The sequence below is a fragment of the Cajanus cajan genome, chromosome 7 (genome assembly GCF_000230855.2).
Source record: "Cajanus cajan strain Asha chromosome 7, NIPB_CcT2T_4, whole genome shotgun sequence".
NCBI lineage: Eukaryota > Viridiplantae > Streptophyta > Magnoliopsida > Fabales > Fabaceae > Cajanus > Cajanus cajan.
In genome coordinates this window covers 4,776,401-4,801,300 of record NC_138523.1, presented here as the reverse complement: position 1 = coordinate 4,801,300, position 24,900 = coordinate 4,776,401, and the positions used below count along the sequence as shown (strand labels likewise).

The 24,900-nt window shown below is 37.3% G+C and overlaps 2 protein-coding genes and 1 long non-coding RNA gene across 10 annotated transcripts; 2 read left to right on the top strand and 1 right to left on the bottom strand.

Moving 5' to 3' along the window:
* Positions 1-1,867: 1,867 nt before the first annotated feature.
* On the top strand, positions 1,868-7,367 carry LOC109794427 (sucrose-phosphatase 2). Of its 8 annotated transcripts, XM_083060440.1 has the most exons (11): positions 1,868-1,972; positions 2,062-2,116; positions 2,539-2,658; positions 2,747-2,879; positions 2,965-3,264; positions 3,547-3,648; positions 3,827-4,021; positions 4,129-4,416; positions 4,858-5,044; positions 6,692-6,738; positions 6,852-7,367. In XM_083060440.1, the coding sequence occupies exons 4-11, from the start codon at positions 2,820-2,822 to the stop codon at positions 6,942-6,944; spliced, it is 1,272 nt and encodes a 423-aa protein (XP_082916566.1). In that variant the 5' UTR covers positions 1,868-1,972; positions 2,062-2,116; positions 2,539-2,658; positions 2,747-2,819; the 3' UTR covers positions 6,945-7,367. The 8 variants fall into 8 exon arrangements, with proteins under 8 accessions (XP_082916566.1, XP_082916563.1, XP_020209462.1 ...); XM_083060437.1 differs by lacking the exon at positions 2,539-2,658; XM_083060438.1 differs by having other exon boundaries at positions 1,875-2,116.
* Positions 7,368-12,017: 4,650 nt separating this feature from the next.
* Positions 12,018-13,632, bottom strand: LOC145949698 (uncharacterized). The gene is made up of 2 exons (XR_014428101.1): positions 12,306-13,632; positions 12,018-12,222 (listed from the first exon to the last, which is right to left on the bottom strand). It is a non-coding gene; the product is annotated as an uncharacterized LOC145949698 (long non-coding RNA).
* Positions 13,633-15,588: 1,956 nt separating this feature from the next.
* LOC109811502 (uncharacterized) lies at positions 15,589-18,558 on the top strand. The gene has a single exon (XM_083060646.1). The coding sequence runs from the start codon at positions 15,589-15,591 to the stop codon at positions 18,556-18,558; it is 2,970 nt and encodes a 989-aa protein (XP_082916772.1).
* Positions 18,559-24,900: the final 6,342 nt, after the last annotated feature.

The window sequence follows — 24,900 nt, the reverse complement described above, 5'->3', positions numbered from 1 at the left end:
TGCAGCAGCCCGGAGACGTAGGCAGAGTTGGCCGAACTCCGTTATCAATTTTGTGTGTGCTATTAGTCCACAATTATTTTTGCTCCATTCTCAAATCTGAAGTTACGGGAAAGATCAGCGTAATTTTTCCTAACATGAGGCTCCACGAGTCCTCGTACCAAACATCTCTTCTTGAATTGTTGGAGCTTGGATACTTTAGGAGTAGGTTGTGGTGGTGGTGATGATAAGGTAGATTGATGGCAAGAAAGATGGAATGAAAGGGGTTTCTCTTTTGAATCATATGAAGATTCATGAATGTGAATGCGAAGAGGCTTGGACACAAAGGGTTTTATTTTGATTTTTGGTAGGGGAGGATGGGCTAGTGTTTAGGTTGGAAGGGAAATAGGTGTTTGGATAAGTGTATAGGCTTGTGGATGGCTATGGAGGGTGTGGTGGCTGATGGTTGGCTCCTTTAGGGGTGGCTTGTCCTTAGGCTTGGTCTTCACTGTAGTAGTGAGCCTTTGGACTTGAGAGAACAAATGATCCATCCCCATTTATTTTAGGGTAGTTGCGATGACTTAACCACTCTCCTTACCCTTCTAATAATCAAAGGTGTCAATCTTGACCCTTACAATTATTCTAGCAAAAAGCATCCCATAGCGAATGGATGTTGTCTTTCTCCTTTATTGGTCTCTCTAGTTAAGATAAGACTTCCAGTGGTTGTAAACCAAAATGGGCAAGTTGATCTACGCACCTAGACAAAGATGGTAAAGGTAGAATCAATCTACATCAGAGACACTATCTCTACAGCCATCGATGGATGAATGTGTTGAAAAGCAAGTTGTGAAGTAGCTTGCATAGAAACTTCAGGTTTGCTATGCACAAATACTTCTTCAACTTCGTCTTGTCTGTTAGGCGAGAGAGAGATACAATATAGCATCCACTATATCTTGGGTGATCGTGTGCTCTTGATCACCAAAGTAGACAATCCTTTCCTCTTTACAACTAGATAGAGTCACAATGGTAAAAATTAAGTAAAAAAGAATCATGAAGTATAAGAAGCAAATGCGATAATTAATTAGAAGATTATTCTAGTGCGGGTTTCTCTCATTCAAAAAAGAATGTGCGTAAAATAAGGATCAAAATCCTCTGTCTCCAACCCCTATCCCTAAACTCTGTCTCTCCAATCACAAAATGCCACATACTTTTAATTTTAATTTTGATTTTAGAAAACGTAACCGATTCTGTGACTATCCGTTGTTGGAACTTTGGGCAGTTCAACATGACTTTTTCCCATGGCCTTCACCACCACCATGCTTTTGTGGAGTGTTGTTGAGTTTGGTGGGGTCATGAAGGGTGAGTTGCAGAATGCAAGAGAAGCCATTCGTTGGGCCACAGATTATCTTCTCAAAGCCACTGCACATCCAGACACCATTTATGTTCGAGTTACTCTTCTCTTCCTAGTAGTTCCATTTTTTCTGTCATTTTTGTGTTATGTTAAAAGATATATTACTACGGAGGTGTTATTAATGGGTGCATGTTTTTGCAGGTGGGAGATGCAGTGAAGGACCACGCTTGTTGGGAGAGACATGAGGACATGGACACCCCAAGAAGTGTCTTTAAAGTAGATAAAAACGGGTTGAACTGTCCAACGTTCCAACAACAAATCGTCACAGAATTGGTTACATTTTTCTAAAATTAAAATTAAAAGTAATGATGTGATATTTTGTGATTAAAAGGACAGGATTTGGAGATAAGGGTTGAAGAAAGAAGATTTTGATCCGTAAAATAAAAAAAAATTAAAGTAACTGACTGACCGTTAAAAAAAAAAAAAAAGATAAAGCAGTTTGGAACTTGTTAACATGGTAATTGATTTTTGCTTAAATTTTTTTTGTCAAATCTTCTTATAATCAATTAATTTATGCACCCATGCTGTCAAAAGATTAATTTATGCACCCTTTCAAGTTTGAATATACATCAGAATGTGATTCCTGTATGTCTATAATTTGGTCCCCATTTCTTTCTCTTTTAAATTTTAACCGATTACCTCTGATTGTCCCAAATTGTGGAACGATATTGCAGATTTAGTGTATCCATAAATCTATTTGTGCTGATGTTTTGAAATTTTTTTAAGCAGGTAGCTTCTTGCTCTTGTATATTCCTATTATTTCCCTTCGGTTGATTTTTAGTTTATTGATGTTTCACTTTCACTTAAGATCCCTGTACTCTGGAGGGGTTGAGACGTTGAGTTTCTGCAATTTCAATTGCATATTGAGTATGGTGAAATTAATAACATGCTTGAATATGATCTCCTAGGGGTATTCTAGTTTAGGGTTGAATTGACACTTCAAGTTTATGATTCATTTTAGTTGTTTCACTCCCAAATAATGGAGCTGCTGTGAAAGTTTTTATATTTTCACCTTGATACCTAAATACCTAAATAAGATTAGTTTCGTCTTTTATGTGTTAGAATATTAGGGTATTCTGTATTAAATAGTATTAATGCTATTGAACTACATTTATGCTAGTTATTGAACACTTGTATTGTATTTGACCTAGATTTTAGTAAAAATGTTGGGGGTGTGAAGCCTTTGTTTTGTGCGACGATCCTGGGAGTGTTTCTGTATTCGTCTTTACTGAATCTTGCTTGGTTCTTAATTATACTTGGATTAGAACTGGGTATGTTCTGGATTCTTAAATAATAAAGCTTAGGACTCTGAAGTCTTAACTACATTATGCTGAACAGAAGCTAGTGGAGAATTTGCAGGTACATGTTGGGGAAGATACTTACAAGGTTAAGTTTTGGGGATTTCCAGTGGTAGAGAGAAGAAGAGAAAAATATGGACCGACTCAATGGTTCTGCCAATTTGATGATAGTGTCAGATCTTGATTTCACTATGGTAGACATCATAATTTTGATAATGATCTGTTTTTTGGAAAAATGTATTGGGAGAAATCTGTGGAAGCCTGTGTATCTCACTGCAGGTAGACCATGATGATCAAGAAAACCTTGCTCTTCTCAGGTTCAATGCCCTATGGGAAGCTTATTATCGTCATAATTCTCTGCTAGTGTACTCCACTGGGAGATCGCCTACCATTTATAAAGAGTTAAGAAAACAAAAACCGTTGTTGACTCCTGATATAACAATAATGTCTGTGGGAACTGAGATTACATATGGTGAATCCATGGTACCTGATGATGGTTGGAAACAGTACCTGGATCATAAGTGGAACAGAGACATAGTTATGGAGGAAACAGCCAAGTTTCCTGATCTAACTAGTCAAGTATGTATCTATCTTATAATCTATTAATTTGTAAAACTTAGGATACTTAATAGGATTTTTGTATGTTGAATCATTCCCATGAGAATGACATTTTTATATATGGTACAAGGAAAATTTTTACTTTATCAAAAATTTGAAATTAGAAATGTTAGTTTCCCAGGCATTAAAAAAATTTCCGTTTACCAAATGTCTCCCAACTGAATCTGGATATTAGCTATTCAACATAAGCATTGATATTCATTTAACAACTTGATTTGTATGAAATTTCTGGAGTAATTGCAGTCAGAAACAGAACAACGGCCTCACAAGGTTAGCTTTTATTTGGAAAAAGGGAAGGCCCCAAATGTCATGCAAGCTCTCTCAAAATGTTTGGAAAAACGTGGGGTAAGATTATATAGTTCATAAACAATCTTAATAGCGGAAATTTGCCTACTTCATTTGAAAGCTTTACCTACAATTTATTTTGGATTGACGTGTATGACCCCCACCCTTTCTCATCTTTTAAGACAAACAAGTATACATATATTATTATGACTTGTGATATTACTCGTCTCTTTTCCAGTTAGATGTGAAAATAATTTATAGCAATGGTATTGCTTTGGATATATTACCCAAAGGTGCTGGAAAAGGACGGGCACTTGCTTTTCTACTTGAAAAACTGAAAGCTGGTGGACTAGGACCACTCAACACTCTTGTTTGTGGGGATTCAGGAAATGATGCTGAACTGTTCACTGTACCTGAAGTTAATGGGGTCTTGGTTCGTAGCATTATAAGAATTTACTAACTTCACCTTACAGTTGTCTGTTTTGTTTGCAAATTGTTATTGTACTGTAAAAAATGATCATTCATCTCCTGAATTTGCAGGTCAGCAATGCACAGGAAGAATTGCTTCAATGGTATGCAGAAAATGCAAGGGGCAATCCCAAAATAATGCATGCAACTGAAAGATGTGCAGCTGGCATTATGCAAGCCATTGCTAACTTCTCTCTAGGTCCAAATTTGTCTCCTAGAGATATTAGAGATTCAATGTTAAACAGGAAAGTTCTTGGTCCTAGCCATGTAGTAGTGATGTTCTACATATTTTATGAGAGATGGAGGCGTGGTGAAGTTGAGAATCCTGAGCAGTATATACAAAATTTAAAATCAGTCTTTGTAAGTTTGATCCAATTTTAAGGTTTTAACTGCAATTGCAAAATTGGTTAGAAATCTATTGCTAAGCTTGAGCAGAGCTGAGTCTTTTGCATGCATGAATAATAAATGTGACTTTTGGCATTGGAATGCCTAGAACTGTTTTAGGTATTGAAAGAAAGCGCAGAGATGTTTAAATTGAGCGAGAAAGGGCTTCGTGGCTTTGATAAGATATACTGTTTTATCATAGACTCATAGTTAAAAGTGAAAACACAACATATGAAGTTCCAGCTGATCTGTGGTCTATGAAGTGTAGACTTTTACATCTCCAATTATTTTATTGGAAAATTTAAATAAAGGGAAGTGTTTTTACAATTTGAAACTAGAGGAACTTTTTACTTATGTATCTTTTGATAACCTGAACAGGTGCCAATGCTTTTTTTCTCAATTTTTGTTTATCTGTAGCATTCTACAGGAAATTTTGTCCATCCCTCAGGAGTTGACCAACCTATGCACCAAACTATAGATACCTTAGCAAAGGCTTTTGGTGACAAGAAGGGCCAAGACTTTCGAGTTTGGGTTGATCGTGTATCTTTTGCAGAGGTTAGTTTGGGTTCGTGGCAGGTCAACTTTGACAAGTGGGAGTTATCTGGTGAGATTTTGTTTCTAACTTTAGTTTGTTAGTCTCAAGTCGTATTCTTCATGTTCCTTCTTTTTATATTGTTTGCTTCTTTATTTGCTTCATGACATTTTGTTTAGTATGAGCATATAGGCTTGCAAGGGCTGGTCTAGTGTTATAAGAATTTAAGACACTTAAGAGTTTGATAGATACCCATTAGTTTGTTAGTTACATTAGTTAGTTAGTTAGGAAGGTTAGTTGGTTGAAGAAAAGAGGCATGTTTGCATCAATTTCAATATTTCCCCATTGGAGTTCAGCAATTAATCTCAATTTTCTCATCACCATTTAGATAGATCTCTACTTATTCGTTTCTGATTCCCAGTTGTGTATGTAATAGGCAACAATGCTAGTTACTGACTGAAATATGTGATTGTATGCATCAGAATTACAACAGCAGCCCAAGTACTTTAAAATGACAATCTTTCATCACACATTAGGTTCCAGCATCATCAGTTTGTCGCAACTACAAAATTCTTTGATATATAATTCTCTGAATTGTCTTTGTATACAAAAAACATTGTTCTGTTGCACCATCACATAGCTTTCTAATCAATGTTTAATTCAGGAAAGTCATTTTGCTACATATCTAGTTAAATTTCCTAATAGACCAGTACTGAATCCACTATTGTAAAATGTGTTCCCATGTACTAGGATTTTAGTATATTATTGTAAAATAGAACAGAGAATATTTCATTAAGACTTTGAATGATTGTGATATGGGATACAAATAACAAAACTGGCTGACTGAACTTATACCCTATTCTAAATAGATCTTATGTTCAGCACAACTAGTATATTCCCTGACCATAACAAACACTCGGAATACAATAAAACTAATATATAGATCTTAACTTATGCTGCAAGCATCATATAATTAGCAGCAAAAGTTAAGCCCTCAGTCACCTTTTCTCTGAATGGAGAAATTTATTAGAAGAAAAAAATGGGTGGCTGTTTCTAAAATAGAGCAACAAATCACAAAAAATAAATGACGAGAGAAAGCACTATTCCATTTTCAATGAAAAAATGAAATGGATTCCATTATAAGGAACCTCTATGTGTTTGATTTTCTGAAATAATTGTAAGATCGTAGTTTGCTAATTAATATCTAACATAAAGTGGGAAGATAAACTACAAAAGCATACAGTTCTTTTATCACCGAATACACAAAACAATTTTATGATTATCAACAAATCACCATTTGAAAGTGCCGCAGCCAAATTACAGAGTAGTAAATTTGACCATCAGTTGTTGATACATGAGAAATACATCTCCATCTAGTATTTACTTTCAAGGTATCAGTTATGGCCAGCTCTTTGGAGAATCTACAGTACTCATTCTGCAGAACATATATTGGATTTTATTATACAAAAATTTGATTGAATGTGTGACAATGATTACCAGATTTTCATGAGTGATTCTGTTAATAAATTGCCTAACTCAGTGTTGCATGCTGATTTTCCTTTTCTTGTTTTCAACTTTGGTTCATTTGCATTATACTGCTTTAGGCTATTCATAAAAGGTTGTTTAGACAAGTATTTCTGTGAAGTGATTTTATGAATACTCTTTCTATTACTCACTCTTTGTTGGCTTATTAGACTTCGTTCTGTCATCCAAAATCAGGGAATGAGTCACGGGGTTGTTTAACAAAGGTTTTGATGAATTCAAAGGTAAGGCCTTGTACTCGGTCTTTGGCTCTTAGTTTTCATTTAGCACTTCATTTTACCTTAATATACTCTGGATATTTGTTTACCTATTATTAATAGGTTTTGGATTTTTGCAGGTTGATGCACCAGATCATTATACCTGGATGCACTTACATCAGACTTGGTTGGATGGCTTAGGAGGACAGGATGATATGCCTTGGTTGTTATAGTATCTAGTCACTTCTGTTAAAAAGCATTCTTAAGCTGTCAAATTATTCAACTAAGGCATGAGGCACTGAAAGATAGATGGTTGACAAAGATTTTTCATTTTATGACAGTTTTCACCTTTTGAAGAGAAAAACTTGGTTTTCTATTATACTGACATCCTTGGCCTGTGTTATTAAGTAGAGGGAGCTGCTATTTGATTAGAGACTGATCCAACAGCAATCAAGAAAGTTGAAAATAAAAGGGTCCAAATTGTAGGTTACAAGAACTCTAGCAAGGTGACTTGTGAGTTGTGATCTTGCAATCTTTGTTATTTGTTGACAGTTTTCTTCCTGGTGGTAACTGGTAATACAGTTTTTATTTGGAAATACGCAAGATGTGTCGAATGGTGAATTTAAATAATGATAGTAGATTTTTTATTTTTTTTATTTTTTTTGTGTGTATACAAAGATGGAGATGAAATTTGAATTTAATAGTTTATGTAAAGTATCTAAATATTTCACCACTAAACTAATCTCAGTGAATTTTGAGTCGCAAATTAAATAGAGAGGAAAATAAAAGCTACTTGGGAAGCACTATGATGATTCTATATTAATACAATTGGTGCAACAAAAATTTAGTTTTGGTGGGACTACAACCGTTTTCAATTTTTTTGTCGAACTCAATGAGGTGTGCTTGCTTGTGTGACAAAACATGGCAGAACTACAGGGAAAAACTTTTGGAGGGGCCAAAGTAATTATAATTATAATGAATAAATTAAAAATAATAATTTTGATGATATTATCCCATATAAGTGATTTATACCATTTAATGACGCTATTCAAATGTTAACTATTTTTTTTTAATTAATTGCATATTATGATATTAAAATAGTATGACTTCTATAACTCATTGGCTATTGATTAAAAAAAATAGAGAATTTATCTGTAAATTTCTTTCATGAAAAATTTGCAAGACACAACAAATTTTGTACGAGAATGTGCATAAAATTAATGTAAAATTATGTTGTTTATTTTTTTAACAGTAATTATTAATTAACATTAATATATTTTTTTAGTATCATATTTACGATTTAAAGATTTAAATATATTTTTAATTATTGTAAATATTGTTTTCGATACTTGAGCAAAAATTGGTTTTGATCTTTGTAGCATATTTTTTTTTAATTTTCATTTTTCTAAAATCTAAATTCACTAGTTTTGGTCCCTCATGATCATTTTAAAGTATATAAATAACATTTGTTTTAAAGTTCTATAAAAATAATTAGTGGTGTATGACAACCAACAAAGTATCACATAGAGTAGTTTTAGGAATTTAGTCTCTCAAGTTTTAATTAAACAATTTTATTCTTTTAAGTATTGTAGTTGTGTAATTTTGGTCTCTTAATTTTTAATTGGATAATTTTAGTCCTTTAATTTTTGTAATTTTGTAATTTTAGTCTCACAAGTATTGCAATTATACAATTTTTTTACCTATTTAAGTGGTATATATTAGTAATTATAGTAATAATAAATATATCTCATTTAACACATAAATGAAAATTATAATATATATATATATATATATAACTTAAATAAGTAAAAAATTGTATAATTCCGATACTTGAGAGATTAAAATCCTACAATTATAATACTCGAAGGATTAAAATTGTTCAATTAAAAATTAAGGGATAAAAATTGCACAACTAAGATATTTGAAGGACTAAAATTGTTCAATTAAAACCTTAGAGACCAAAATCACACAATTGTAATACTAAAGAGAAGTTTGGTAGGGGAGAAATTTTTTCATACCCAAGAATTATGATTTTTAGGAATTACAAATCTTGGGAATCACGATTCCTAAAATTAACTGATATATGTTGGTTACTCATAAAAGTTCCTAAAAATATTCATACATGATTCTTGAGAATTAAATATTTTTATTTTTTGTTACAATAATATATTCTTGAGTTTATAAATATTTATCATAAAAATATCCTTTATTAAAATAAACTCATTATATATATTTATTTACTTAAATCTTATTACAAATATGATATTAAATTATTTTAAAAAGTTGAAAACTTATTAAAATTATTTAAATACAAAATTCAATAAAATAAAATAAAAATGCTACATTATAATTAACAAGACTAAAAATATTATTTTATTTCATTCAAATAAAAAATAAAAAAAAACAATAAAAGTGTTAACAAATGCTATTAAAATGTTGAAACAAAATAAATTTTAATAATATTATTAAAATTGATGAGATCCAAAAATAATGAGATACAAGAAATAGAGAAATATGAGAGGCAGAGAGAGAAGGGAGGGGAGAGGGAGAGGGAGAGGGAGAGAGACAGAGAGTGAGAAAGAGAGAGATAGGAAGAGGGAGAGAGGAAGTGAGAGTGAGAGAGAGAGAAAAATAAAAGAAGAGATATATTTTTGTTTTAAAAAGGGGATATATACATAAAGTTTTCCCCTAACTCAGGAAAGTTAATTTCCACCCCCTAATGAATTATCTTTCTGGAAAAATGAGATAAAAATGATTACTGGAAAACTATATTGAAGATGGTGATTTGCAATCATTAGCTAGGCTAGTTTATAAAGAAAAGGTTTATAAAGCATTAATGTCAATGAAATCCTATAAAGTTCCGGGACTGGATGGGTTCCAATCTATTTTTTATAAAATGTTTTGCAAATGTTACACTAAAAGAAAATTATAATTTTTTTATTTTAGTCTCAATGCAATTTTGTAATTTTTTTCATATTTTTATAATTTTGTAATTTAGTCCATATAATTAGAGATCTGCTTGTAATTTGTGAAATATGATATAATTATTATATTTTCATATATGCACAATCACATCAAATTATTATTTCATTTATCATTATACATGTTTAATAGATGTATAAAAAAAAATTGATCTCTTTAATCATAAAAATTGTGAAATAGTAGAGAATTTTAATGTGTAAAATTAAAACTTAGTAAAAGTAGATGTTGACATTGGATAATAATCTTACATTGTTGTCCAAGTATATATGAGATATAATTAAAAGTATTATATAAAATTTAACGGATTATAAATGAATCTCTAATCTTAGATATTAAATTACAAAATATAAAACAGTGAAGAACTCAATTATATTTTTCTTTAGTCTAATTAAAGACCTAATTTAAAATTCTCAAAAAAAAAAAAATTCATGACCAAAAGATACACTAAATTTTAATTAAATCATGAATCTATTTTTATGTTATAAATATGTTTGGATCTTAAAATATTTATATATAAAGATCTATATTTATCCTTTATCTATATATAGAATGTTAGATGAAGTTCTACTTTCATTCCATAATAATTGTTGTTTTAGATTGTTCTACTCAAATTAAGAAAAATTAATAAATAGATAAAAAAAAAAACATTTCCCACATCCCATAATAGGTGTCATCCTATATTATTTTATATAGACAAAAAATAATAATAAATAGGTAAAAAAATGGCTTTATATAATTAGTTTTATAATTAGTTTTCTTTATTAGAAATGGTACAATACAAAATTTACTTTCTATATTATAATATTAAATGTATAAATGAAAAAAATTAATTAATATTATATTAAAAAATTAATATAAACCTTATTTTTTTTCTTCTGATATAATATTTATTATTGAATAAAAAAGATAATAATTTTATAAAATTAATCTTACAATTAATATTTTTTTACTAAAAATAATATAATACAATAACTATTTTCTAAAAAGTAATATTAGAAATATAAATAGAAAATAAACTATGAATACTACTTGAAAAGCAATATAGTTTTTATGACTTAATTTTCTTTGATAGGAGACTTATTATAAGATTTTCATTTTTGAACTACCATTTCAAAACAACGTAGATCTAGAATATTCATTTCCAACCCACACAACACGTTTCAACCGTTCCCTCCAGACCCTCACGTACGTCACCCAGTTGAAATTCACACTTCTCCTTAGAATTAGATGACCTCGAGAACAAAATCCCTAGTGAACAACACCTCAAAGGTTTCTCATCAACCAATAAGATATCAAAACTAATGAATTTAAAACTGATAAAAAAATTTTACTCTATAAATTAATCTTATAAGATTTAATTAGATATAATATTATTTTTTTAATATAATATTAGAGTTTATTTAAAGAGACTCTCCCGAATTCAGACCCATCTTGGATAAAAAATCAACACACTAATTAATTCCCCTCCTATAAAGAATGTGTGAACTCCACAATAATAGATATAATAGTGTTATATCTATGAAATGGATCAAAATCTTCATGAATGAGTGACAAAGCATATAAAGAGTCTGAGGTACAAATAATATTCACTACAACACAAATAGTTTTTAGCAACATTTAAAAAATGTTACTTAATCATGTATAAATGTTATTAATTTGTTTTAGCAACATATTATCAAATGCAACATTTAAAAAATGTTACTTAATCATGTATAAATGTTATTAATTTATTTTAGTAACATATTATCAAATGTTGTATATAATTCATGTTGCTAAAGACTTTTAATAATCTTTTTATATAATTAGGTAACATTTTTCAAATGTTAGCAAAGTAATATTTTTGTAACATTTTAATGATGTTGCCAATATTTTGTTAATTTTATAAAATAATAATTAATTTTAATTTAAATATATTACTATCAATTATTATATTTTTATACCTCTTAAACTCCTAGAAATTCTTAATTATTTTTTTAGGGAAAGACATTCTTAATTAGTTACCACTAGTTATATATAAAATATCAAATTTTATTTATCTTAAGTATAACTATATGGTTATATATACTCTTTATGAGTCATTAATTTATTCGATGTGAGACTTTAATTATGGGTAATAATTAAAAATAAAAGAAATATACTTATTTTACTCGATATGAGACTTTGATTTTAGAAGCAATTATAGTAACATTTTAAGGAAAAAAATGTTACAAAATAACCTATATAAATTTTTTTTACTCGATATGAAACTTTAATTTTAAAAATAATTAAAAAAATATATTTAAATAAAAAATGTTACTCTATCTATAATGACATTTTTTAAAAAGTATTATAAAATAATCTATTTATTCAATATATATATAATATTTTAACAAATATAAAAAATAAAATATTACTAAAGAATTAAAATCTAATAGTAATAACACGCACTTGAGATGGGGTAGCTTTAGCAAAACAGCAATACTTGGTCTACAAAGAATAAATAAGAGAGGGAAAGAGCCCGTGGTGAAAAGCGAAAGGGTTCCAATCTACCTGCATTCACAACAGCCTTTAACATTAGTCCCAACTTCTCCATACATAGGAAAAACAAATAGGGTGAGAGGGGATCCCCTTACCTCAACTCGCTCTTAGCTATGAATGGTGGCAACCTATTTCCGTTCCACAAAATAGACATCAAGGAGGAAAAGATCCCTGCCAACACCATTTGAATAATATTAGTAGGAAAACCGTACTCTTGCAAAACTTGTTGAAGGAAAGACCATTCCACTCTGTCATAAGCCTTCTCAAGGTCCAACTTGAACACCACATCTCCCTGCTTCTTCTTAGACTTCCTCATACTGTGAATAATCTCCTGTAGGATACTCGCATTCTCTGCCGAGCTTCTCCCCAAGATAAAACTACTTTGAAGTGGGCTAACAATCCTTTGAAGTAAGGGTCACATTCTATTCACCAAGACTTTTGAGTCCAACTTATAAATTACATTACACAACACAAACTAATGGACCGAAAATCCTTAAATTGTTGTGGGTCATCATGCTTAGGTATGGGAACCATCATGACTTTTGTAACATTTGGACAAATGTGTCCCCTAGAGAAAGAGTCTCTGCTAACAAAATGCCACACATCATCACCCACCACCTCCTAAAATATGACTAGATAATATATTTAATTTTTAATTAGAAAAGACATGTTTTATTATATTAAATATATAACAATGTTAATAAATCTTAAAACGATATTTTATATTTTTCATTCAATTTAATTGTGTATTATTTTTTATTATAAAAGATTATATAAATAATTTTGAGGATAAACAATCAAAATAAGAAGAAAAAAAATGAAGGACTAAAATTAACTTAAAATAATTTTAGTGAGACAAAAAGATATTTTACCTTTTTATGAATATTGTACTACTAGGCACCCCCTTCGGTCACTAGGCACCCCCTTCGGTCACTAGGCACCACCTTCGGTGGCTAGACACCCCTCTCGGTCAAACGATAGGCCGAAGAAGGGACCCGAACCGAGGCAACACTAACCCTTTCGGCTAGAACCAAAGCCGAACACGTCCCTCGGATGAGAAAGCCACCTCAAGACTTATCTCGAAGATACCCCTTGGGCCATGGAGAAAACTCCTCGGCTTGAGGACAACCCGAAGACCTGTTCGGCCTCAGCACAGGCCGAATACGTTCTTGGTCTTAGGAGAAGCCAAGCACCTCCTCGGCCTAGGGGAAGGCCGAGTACCTCTTTGGCGCAGGGTCAAGCCGAGACCCCCTGAAGACAACCCAAAGCCTGTTCGGTCTCAACACAGGCCGAACACGCCATTGGACTTAGGATAAGCCGAACACCTCCTCGGCCTAGGGGAAGGCCGAATACCTCTTCGGCATAGGAACAAGCCGAAGCCCCCCTTTTCGGCTTTGGGCCCAGCCAAAAACCTTAACAGGGGTAGCCTACAAAATACACGGGGCAAATTAGACACTTGCCATACGTTAATTATCATGCCGGATTAAAAACAGATTAAGGTTAATCCAAAGGTTACCCGATTCCCAAGACTGAAGGCCCACCAGGCCCAATTATGTCACTATAAATACATAGGTGATGTGACATAAAGAGGTACGATTTACTCCATATAAAAGCTCTATCTGCTCTATACCGAATACTTACTTGATCGTCGGAGTGCCTTTGCAGGTACCCTCCCCACCCTTCGGAGATAGTATTCGGTCAGCTTGAAGACTTAAAAGAAGACCAAGAAGAAGGAACGACAAGAGGAGTGTTTCTACGTAGGAACATTTTGGCGCCCACCGTGGGGCCGAAACCGTAGCGGTTCTCGACCCTAGAGCAAGATGGTATTAACAAGGAGTCAACAAGACAATGTTGCGACCGAGTACCCTTACGGGATGCCCCGAGACAACCCTAGACGACAGACTAACCAGAATGAGGACGGTATGGAAGAGTCATATGTGGACAGGTCTCAGCAACCTAACCCGTCATCGGCCATCGAGCAACTGAAGGCCGAAATGATGGAACTTAGAAAGCTCCGAGAAAAGGACGCCCATGAGTTATCGGTCTTGAGAAAAGAAAATGCCGAACTCAGGAGTGATAACCGAACATGGCATCCGTCTCACGAGATCCCCAACACCCAGTCAACACGGGATCAGGGAGAGTCATCCGGATGGTACAAGGAAACGAGGGACCCTAGGCCCACAACGGGAGCAACAACTACTACTCTCGATCAGCAGCGGCGACAAGGAAGGACCCCATTCACCCCGGACATTGCCGGAGCCCGTCTCCCTGACAACTGGAAAAACTTAACTCTGGAGAAATATGATGGCACCACAGACCCAGAAGAACACCTGGATGCGTTCGTTACCCAGGTTGGCTTATACACCGAGGACGATGCAATCATGAGTAAGGTCTTCCCCACCTCGTTGAAAGGTCCAGCACTTAATTGGTTCACGAGACTTCCACCTGGATCGGTAGACTCGTTCACGTCCCTATCGTCACGATTTGTGATACAGTTCGCCACTAGCCGACCTCATCAGCTCACCTCCATTGCTTTGGTCAACATACGTCAAGAAAAGAAAGAATTGCTGAGAACTTTCATGGAGAGGTTCGGAAAAATGACGTTATCCATTCGGAATCTGGACCCTGCCGTGGCTATGCATCACCTAACCACGACTTTACGACCTGGACCCTTCGTCAACAGCCTATGCAAGAAACCACCCCAAGACTTGGACGACCTATGACAGAGAGCCACGAAATATATGCAGATGGAGGAGCTCGCCGAGTTCCGAAGCCAAAATCGATCCGACCAATTTCCCTCAAAGAAAGAAAGTGATAAGGAACCGCCCAGGCCACGCCATAGAGACGTACCAGATCGTGACAAGAGTAATAGGGGGCCGAGGTATATGCAGTACACGCCACTCAACACCAGCAGGGCCAAGGTGTTGGAACAAGCTCTGACAACTGAAGTCTTGGCCGTCCCCCGAAGAGCAATAACTCCACCACGAACCGATAAGACAAAGGCATGTCAGTTTCACCGGAATAGAGGGCACACTACGGAGGAGTGTTCCGCCCTCCGTGATCGAATAGAGGACCTTATTAAGGCCGGGCACCTTTAAAACTTTGTCCAATCGATTGACAACCGAAGGAGTGACCCCCGCCCCGGAAGGGGGGAGTACAATAGGGATAACCAAGATCATGCACTACCGAGGAATCGGTCCCGAGAACGCAGCAGGTCTCAAGATAGAAATGAGCAGCAAAATCGTAATCAGCCCAGGCGGGTGATAAACACCATTGCCGGAGGCTTTGCGGGAGGAGGAAAAGCTCTTCCTCGGCCCGGAAGAGGCATTTGAGGGCCATCAAATCGGTCAACGCTATAAGACGGCATCCCCCATTCGTATGCCCCCTATCACGTTCACTAACCAAGATTTTCAAGGAGTCGACCCAGTGCAAGATGATCCCATGGTCATCAGCGTAGAAATCAATAATTGCATCGTGAAGAAGACTTTGGTCGATCAAGGCAGTTCGGCAGATATCTTATACTGGAAGACTTTTGAGCAGTTGGGCATACCGGAGCAGGAATTGACGCTGTACGGCGAACCCTTGGTCGGATTCTCGGGTGAACGGGTGGACACCCGAGGGACGATAGAGTTATATACCTACTTCGGGGAAGACCAACGTAGGCGGATCAAAGTACGATACGTTGTGGTGAGCGTGAACACATCGTACAACATCCTTTTAGGGAGACCTTCCCTGAACAAGCTACGAGCCATCGTTTCCACTCCTCACTTGGAAATGAAATTCCCATCCGAAGAAGGCGAAGTCATCACACTACATGCCGATCAAAAGATAGCCCGCAAATGTTACCTCGCCAGCTTGAAAGTACAGCCAACTCCGAAGGCAAGCCAAGGACGAGAAGTCAACGTCATCGGGGAGGTTGGCCAACACGAGACAATGGGGGATTTAGAACTCGACCCCAGAGTAGAAGACGAACACAGGGTCGAACCAACCGAGACAACAATTCCTTTCCAACTCGGAAAGATGCAGGAACAAGTCACATATCTAAGCTCTCAATTGACGGAGACTGAAGCAGGAGACATTAAGCGTGTTTTGCTAAAGTATTCAGATCTATTCGCCTGGACAGCGGCCGATATGCCAGGCATTGATCCCACTTTCCACTGCCACCGTTTCTCGGTTTGCCGAGATGCCAAGCCAATTGCGCAGAAAAAGAGGAAAATAGGAGGAGAAAGGTCCCAAGCAGTAAAAGACGAAACGACTAAGCTGCTACAGGCAGGATTCATCAGGGAAGTAAAGTATTCCACTTGGTTGGCTAATGTAGTCATGGTCAGGAAGGCAAATGGCAAGTGGCGAATGTGCACTGACTACACGGACCTCAACAAGGCATGCCCAAAGGACGCCTACCCCCTCCCACACATTGATGTGTTGGTTGACAGAGCGGCAGGACACCAAAGGCTAAGCTTCCTCGACGCATACTCGGGGTACAACCAAATACCTATGTATCCCCCGGACGAAGAAAAAATGGCTTTCATAACGGACTCGGCCAACTTTTGCTACAGAGTAATGCCCTTCGGCCTGAGGAACGCGGGAGCAACCTACCAGCGCCTCATGAACAAAATTTTTCAGAAACAGATCGGAACATGCCTGGAAGTGTATGTTGACGACATGGTGATTAAATCTACCTCGGCCAGTGACCACTTGAAAGACCTCGGCACAATATTTGAGGAAGTAAGGCGGCACCACATGCGGCTAAATCCCGCAAAGTGCACCTTTGGGGTAGCGGGGGGAAAATTCCTGGGATTCATGTTATCTAATAGAGGCATAGAGGCCAACCCCGACAAGTGTCAGGCTATTATCAATATGCAAAGCTCGCGCAACATCAAAGAGGTGCAACGGTTAGCCGGACGCATTGCTTCCTTGGCTCGTTTTCTCCCCTGCATGGCCGAGAAGTCGAAGCCCATAATGTCCCTATTAAAAAAGGCTACCAAGTTCCAATGGAGTGAGGGATGTGAATCAGCCTTTCAGAACTTGAAGACAATACTCGCGACCCCACCTTTGTTGACCAAGCCTGATCCCCAGCTGGATTTGATAGTGTACATATCAGTGTCGGACAAAGTCATTAGCACCGTCCTGGTACAAGAAAGAACCGAACAAAAGCCGGTATATTTTGTCAGCCGGGTACTACAGGATGCCGAGACAAGATATCAGCACCTCGAGAAGACAGCTTTAGCTCTCGTGCACACCGCCCGACGCCTCCGGCATTATTTTCAGAGTCACCGGGTGCTGGTCCGAACGGATAGCCCCATAACTAAAGTCTTGCGCAAACCAGAATTGGCAGGACGAATGGTTACTTGGTCCATCGAACTGTCACAATTTGAAATCCGTTTTGAACCTAGAGGACCCATTAAAGCACAAAGTTTGGCTGACTTCGTGAACGAATTCGCGCCATCAATGCTTCCCGAGTCCGACCTTTGGACTTTACACGTGGATGGATCCTCTAACCAACAGGGTAGCGGCGCAGACATCATTCTAGAAGGCCCAGGTAGAGTTGTGATTGAACAGTCACTACGGTTCGGCTTCAAAACGTCCAACAACCAAGCCGAATATGAAGCTCTCCTGGCAGGACTGAGGTTGGCTTATGATTTAGGCATCACAACAGTTCAGTGTTTTAGTGACTCACAAGTGGTAACAGGGCAAGTCAACGGCACTTTCCAGGTTAAAGAGCCGACGCTGCTTTTATACTTCCATGCTTTCCAGAAACTAAAAAATAGTTTCAAAATTGTTCAAGTCATATACACCCCCCGGGAACACAACACCCGGGCCGACCAGTTGGCCAAACTAGCCAGCACCAAGAAAGCTAGTCATTTGCGAAGCATGATGCAGCATGAGCTGCTGAGACCAAGCATTAATGAAGCCGAGTCTATGCAGGTTGAGCAGAAAAACCACTGTTGGATGAACGCCTTAGCACACCATCTTCTTACCGGGGAATTACCAGAGGATCCTCGCGAAGCTAAGAAATTGAGGGTTAAAGCAGCACGATACACCTTAATTGCCGGAGAATTGTATAAGCGAAGCTTGTCGGCTCCACTACTGAAGTGTCTCGCCCCTGAACAGGCACAATACATCCTACGAGAGATTCACGAAGGTATTTGTGGAACCCACTCAGGAGGCCGGACCCTGGCAGCTAAAGTCATCCGCGCAGGATATTATTGGCAAACTTTGGCCACGGATTGTATTGAATTTGTTCAACGATGCCAACCATGCCAACAATTCGGTCCGTTAGTGCATCAACCCCCGGAAGAGTTGCACTCTATCACCGCCCCTTGGCCATTTTCCATTTGGGGGTGTTAAGTCTCAATTTTACCTCTTTTTGGATGAGACTTATTGAACAAATTCCACTCATCCTTTGAACCATTGCAATATAATTGTTCTCTTTTTGGTTCATTTTGTATGCAGATATAACTAACCCAAATTCAGCTAACAATACCTTAATACACCTCATTTTTGTGCAGGTATTGAGCTAGTGACTTGAGGATTGAAGACTCTTAGGATTGGAAACCTAAGAAGCTAAGGAGCAGAGAAGAGGTTCTGCGCCAGGCTCAATATAACCCGCGCTGGGCGTGACAAAAATAGAGTATTTCATCTCTGCCAGTTATATTGAGCCGGGCGCAAAAGGAATTAAGCCGGGCGCAAAAGGAATTAAGCCGGGCGCAAAAGGAATTAAGCCGGGCGCAAAAGGAATTGCGCCGGGCTTGTGTTGAGACAGAGAGTGCTTGACTTCTCTGGAAGAACTTGCGCCGGGCGTGAAGAATTGTGCGCCGGGCGCGGAACCCTAATCTGATCTCCCAGGCTCGTATTTGAAGCCATTTTCGGGGATCTTTCTCCCCATTCACACATTGGGCGCCTCCAGGAGCTGCGGAAGGGATTCCCAGGGCTTGGGATCGTCCGTGTGCGGATCTTTCCTTCGGTTCTTCACTTCCTCTTCCATCTCTATTTTGTATTTGCCCTCTTTGTTGAGTGGTTTCACCCATTTTGTGGGGTTAGATGTAACCAACGTACTCTATTGTAATCTTTACGGTTTTAATGATATATATACATGTTGTTTTATTCTTTGTTGTGTTTGTTTCTATTCTTAATGCTTGCTTTGGATTGATCACCCTTTGCATGATTTAAGGTTCCATGGGTATTGGAAAATAACCTTTGAAACTAGTTCTGAAACATATGCCTAGTGGTGATTGTATCTAGGGATAGAGCTTGACCCATTAGTAGTCTTAAACCCTAGCCCGTAATGCGGGTGTAGATATTGGGTACTCAAGGGATTGATATTCAATATCCGCACCTAGGCTCTTTCTCTAAGGGATTAGGTTTGAGTAAACTTATGGGTTGACTAAGCAATGAATTCAACAAGAGATTAAGGATACATTAGTGTTACGTTTGGTGAAATCTGACCCCCACAACCTCACAATACCACAATCTCATTCCTTACCTTTTCCACTCACAAAACAATATTTATTTACAACTTTCATTCCAATAGTCACAACTTTGAATTCACTGCACAAACTATGAAATTGGAATTATTCTTTAGTCACGAATAGTCAATAAATGCTTATATTACCTTCTAATCCCTGTGGATACGATATTTTTACTACTTGAACGGCCGGTATACTTGCCGTGTTTGAGACCGTTGATAAAATTAAACTAAATTTCAACTATAACAAAAGTACTTCAACGGAAATCTCAACAAGTTTTTGGCGCCGTTGCCGGGGATTAGAATGGCGATTTAGTATTTATAGCTATTTGTGATTTAATCCTTTATTGTTTTTGTTATTTTTTGTTAGCAATGAATTGATGAAGCTAACTTGTTTACTCTAGTCTTCAGCTTTCTCTTGTATGCAAGGTACTGTTCAAATTAGAATGACCAATCCTTCTGAGCCGTTGTTGAGCAATCATGAGGTTGAACACAGGGCAAAGGGGAACAAGAGCAACAGGAGGAGAAGGAGAGTAGAGCACTTCAAGTTGGTCATCGTCAGGCTCGGGACAGTAAACAAGCGCTTCCTGGGAGGCAACCCAGAGATCTAAACTTTGTTTTAGATTTTTTGTTGCATGTTGTTCTGTGTTATAAGTGTTGTTTTGTATTATGTGTTGTGTTTTGTGTTATATGTTTTGTGGTATATGTTGTTCGTTGTTATGTGTTAATTGTTAGAATCATGTTTGAGTGGGTACATATAGGGTACATTTTGTTTGGAGTGTGAGGAATGAGGCAATTCTGTGTCTAGGTGGAGACAAGGCCTTCTCTCAAAGAAAACTTAGGCAAATTGACCATGTAAGTGGCTACACGCCGGGCGTAACTCTTTTGCGCCCGGCTCAGTACCCAATTTTTGGTCTCTGGAACCCACCACGCCGGGCATGCTTAAGTCACGCCCGGCTCAATATCAGATTTTGAAGCCTCGTTGATTTTTACTGATATGAAGCCCGGCGCATCTGTGTTAAGCCCGGCGCACCACACCCCTGACACCCAATATTTATCTGTTTTCAATCATGTTTCTTTATGTTCTGTTGTATGTTGTATGTTTGTGTGCTTTATGTTGCATTATTATCGTCCAATTCCGTGTGCATGCATGTTGTGCTTAATTTTGGTCTAAGTATATTCTCCATTTTTTGCTATATTTGCTTGGTCATCAATGTGTATAATTTTTGTGCTCACCATGTTCTTTCATGATTATACTCCGCAATCACTTCTGGTTACCAGAACTTTCAGGCATATACTGGTTGGCCTGGGGACCAGGCTCCTAAGTTTGGGGGAGTGGAGCTGCTGATGCCGATGGAGTTGATGATGGTAGAGCAGCTCTTGGAGATGATGATGACCAGACCCCATAGATGGAAGCAGATGGAGCCTACCTTAGTTTACCTTTGTCTATTGCAATTTATTCTTCTGTCTTTTATTTTCAGTATTTAACTATTTTTATATATAGTCTTTTTGATGATTACTTTGTTGGTTCTTTTGTGAATAGTCTGCCTTAGCATGGTTTTTAATCTTGTTGATACTTATTCTGCTTGTGATCAATTCTGGATTATAGTTTGCTTGATGTTTATGGTGTGTGTACCTTAGACATTTTCAAGTCACATTAGATTTTTAGTTCATAACTAGTTGCATACGGGTTTCAATGTTGATCATAGAACTAAGCTGAGTTTGATAGTTGTGCATGCATAGCCGGGTGAGGTTTGAGCCTAAAACATTTATGAGTGAACTACGCTTAAGTTGCATGATAGACTTTGCTTGGGTTTCCCTAGTGGTTTGCTTATGTTGTGCACTTATATGATCAAGGCATTCATACTCCTCTATTTTGTAACCATCTAAGCCAAAAAGCCATCTCCACTCTTCACTTGACTCATACCTTTCTAAGCCTAAACACCACACCTTCCACTTGTCCCAAACCATGAAAAATTAACCATAACCCTTGCTTTGGTTAAGAGAGCAAACTGATGACATCAAATAAGTTTGGGGGAGTTGAAGAATGGGAAATTTTGGGAAGAAGAAAGTATGTGGTCAGCCATTACAAAACAAAATAAAAAATAAAAATAAAAAATAAAAAAAAAAGAGAAAAACAAAGCAAAACAAAAACAAAAATATTAAGATGCAAAAATGTAAATATGCATCTCATAAAGGCTAATGGCTTGGATCAGGTAAAGGGCATGTGCCAAATTGTTGTAATGGGGTATGGAGAGGGACATCATTGTAAAATCTTATTTGCTCTCTTAAGCTATAGCACCTTCAATCCTTGAAAAACCATAAAACTGCTACCGCTTGACCCTGCTTGACCCAGATTGCCCTAATAAAGACCTTGTGATAAGTGTCTGCATTTGTTTTACCAATGGTTTCATTTGGAAACGAAGAGCAAAGTTGAATTATGTGGCGTGAGTAGTAGACTAGAGAGAAACACTCACCCTGATACACTAGTGTGCATAGAGAGAAACATTTTCCTAGTGAGGATGCATACACAGATAGTCATTACTCTTCTCAGCTCTTTGATCTCTTTTGAAACATTTGTTTGCACCTTGTCATGTTCTATTGCAGTAATTGTGATTGGAAATTGATCTGAGGTTCATGCTTGCGAAAAGAAGATACAAGTGAACTAGGATGTAGAAATTGACTCACTTGCATTGCTTGTTATCTGCTAGATTAATTACCTTTTGCTTGAGGACAAGCAAGGTTCTAAGTTTGGGGGAGTTGTTAAGTCTCAATTTTACCTCTTTTTGGATGAGACTTATTGAACAAATTCCACTCATCCTTTGAACCATTGCAATATAATTGTTCTCTTTTTGGTTCATTTTGTATGCAGATATAACTAACCCAAATTCAGCTAACAATACCTTAATACACCTCATTTTTGTGCAGGTATTGAGCTAGTGACTTGAGGATTGAAGACTCTTAGGATTGGAAACCTAAGAAGCTAAGGAGCAGAGAAGAGGTTCTGCACCGGGCTCAATATAACCCGCGCTGGGCGTGACAAAAATAGAGTATTTCATCTCTGCCAGTTATATTGAGCCGGGCGCAAAAGGAATTAAGCCGGGCGCAAAAGGAATTAAGCCGGGCGCAAAAGGAATTGCGCCGGGCTTGTGTTGAGACAGAGAGTGCTTGACTTCTCTGGAAGAACTTGCGCCGGGCGTGAAGAATTGTGCGCCGGGCGCGGAACCCTAATCTGATCTCCCAGGCTCGTATTTGAAGCCATTTTCGGGGATCTTTCTCCCCATTCACACATTGGGCGCCTCCAAGAGCTGCGGAAGGGATTCCCAGGGCTTGGGATCGTCCGTGTGCGGATCTTTCCTTCGGTTCTTCACTTCCTCTTCCATCTCTATTTTGTATTTGCCCTCTTTGTTGAGTGGTTTCACCCATTTTGTGGGGTTAGATGTAACCAACGTACTCTATTGTAATCTTTACGGTTTTAATGATATATATACATGTTGTTTTATTCTTTGTTGTGTTTGTTTCTATTCTTAATGCTTGCTTTGGATTGATCACCCTTTGCATGATTTAAGGTTCCATGGGTATTGGAAAATAACCTTTGAAAATAGTTCTGAAACATATGTCTAGTGGTGATTGTATCTAGGGATAGAGCTTGACCCATTAGTAGTCTTAAACCCTAGCCCGTAATGCGGGTGTAGATATTGGGTACTCAAGGGATTGATATTCAATATCCGCACCTAGGCTCTTTCTCTAAGGGATTAGGTTTGAGTAAACTTATGGGTTGACTAAGCAATGAATTCAACAAGAGATTAAGGATACATTAGTGTTACGTTTGGTGAAATCTGACCCCCACAACCTCACAATACCACAATCTCATTCCTTACCTTTTCCACTCACAAAACAATATTTATTTACAACTTTCATTCCAATAGTCACAACTTTGAATTCACTGCACAAACTATGAAATTGGAATTATTCTTTAGTCACGAATAGTCAATAAATGCTTATATTACCTTCTAATCCCTGTGGATACGATATTTTTACTACTTGAACGGCCGGTATACTTGCCGTGTTTGAGACCGTTGATAGAATTAAACTAAATTTCAATTATAACAAAAGTACTTCAACGGAAATCTCAACAGGGGGATGGATATCTTAGGACCTTTCCCACCGGCCAAAGGACAAGTGAAGTTCCTCATTGTGGCGGTAGACCACTTCACCAAGTGGATTGAGGCAGAAGCAGTGGCCACCATAACGGCCAACAACGTCCAGAAGTTCTTCTGGAAAAATGTGGTTACGCGCTTCGGAATCCCATACGCATTAATCACCGACAATGGTTTACAATTCACCGACCGGCGCTTCAATGACTTCTTGTCTGAGTTAGGCATCAAACATAGAATGACTTCAGTTGAACATCCCCAGTCCAATGGGCAGGCCGAAGCTGCAAATAAGGTTATTCTCAAGGAACTAAAGAGACGACTGGGTCAAGCCAAAGGCACGTGGCCGGATCACTTACCAGAAATCCTGTGGGCATACCGCTGCACTCCCCAAAGCACTACCAAGGAAACTCCTCTCCGATTAACTTATGGCACCGATGCTATGATTCCGGTAGAAGTTGGGGAACTTTCGCTTCGACGACAGCAGTTCAATGAAGATACCAATGGGGAAGCTCTTAATATAGAACTAGACCTAATTGATGAAACGCGTGAGTCCGCCCTCGTCAACATGGAAGCTTGCCGAACCAGGGCAGCTAGAAAAATCAGGACGAAGATAAAACCTCGTCACTTTCAAGCAGGGGACCTAGTATGGCGCGTTACGTGTGAAGCACGTAAAGACAAATCTCAGGGAAAGTTAGCACCCAATTGGGACGGGCCCTACCGCATAAGGCACGACTTACAAAATGGAGCTTACAAACTTGAAGAGCTCAACGGGAAGGTTATACCCCGCACTTGGAATGCCACGCACTTGAAGCATTACTTCAGTTAAACATACCATGTAATCTTGTTTCGGTGTACTCTTTTCCTTCTCTCGGTTTTTGTCCTCTTAAAAAAGAAGAAAGGAGGTTTTTCTGAGAAAAGGTTTTTAACGAGGCACCATATCAATGAAACACGACTTATCATTCGACATTTTTTACTCGCTTATTCGAATACAGGAAACCCTTCCGAGCACTCTCGCTCGGCCAAGGACGATCAAAACTATCCCTCCCGAGCATTCTCGCTCGGCCAAGG

Bases quoted from the DNA above. Each gene is read 5' to 3' on its own strand.
- LOC109794427 (XM_083060437.1), top strand. From the start codon at position 2,820: ATGGACCGACTCAATGGTTCTGCCAATTTGATGATAGTGTCAGATCTT. The intron at 5,045-6,691 runs GTGAGATTTTGT...ATCCAAAATCAG, and splicing joins TGACAAGTGGGAGTTATCTG to GGAATGAGTCACGGGGTTGT. The intron at 6,739-6,851 runs GTAAGGCCTTGT...GGATTTTTGCAG, and splicing joins AGGTTTTGATGAATTCAAAG to GTTGATGCACCAGATCATTA.
- LOC109811502 (XM_083060646.1), top strand. From the start codon at position 15,589: ATGCCCCCTATCACGTTCACTAACCAAGATTTTCAAGGAGTCGACCCA.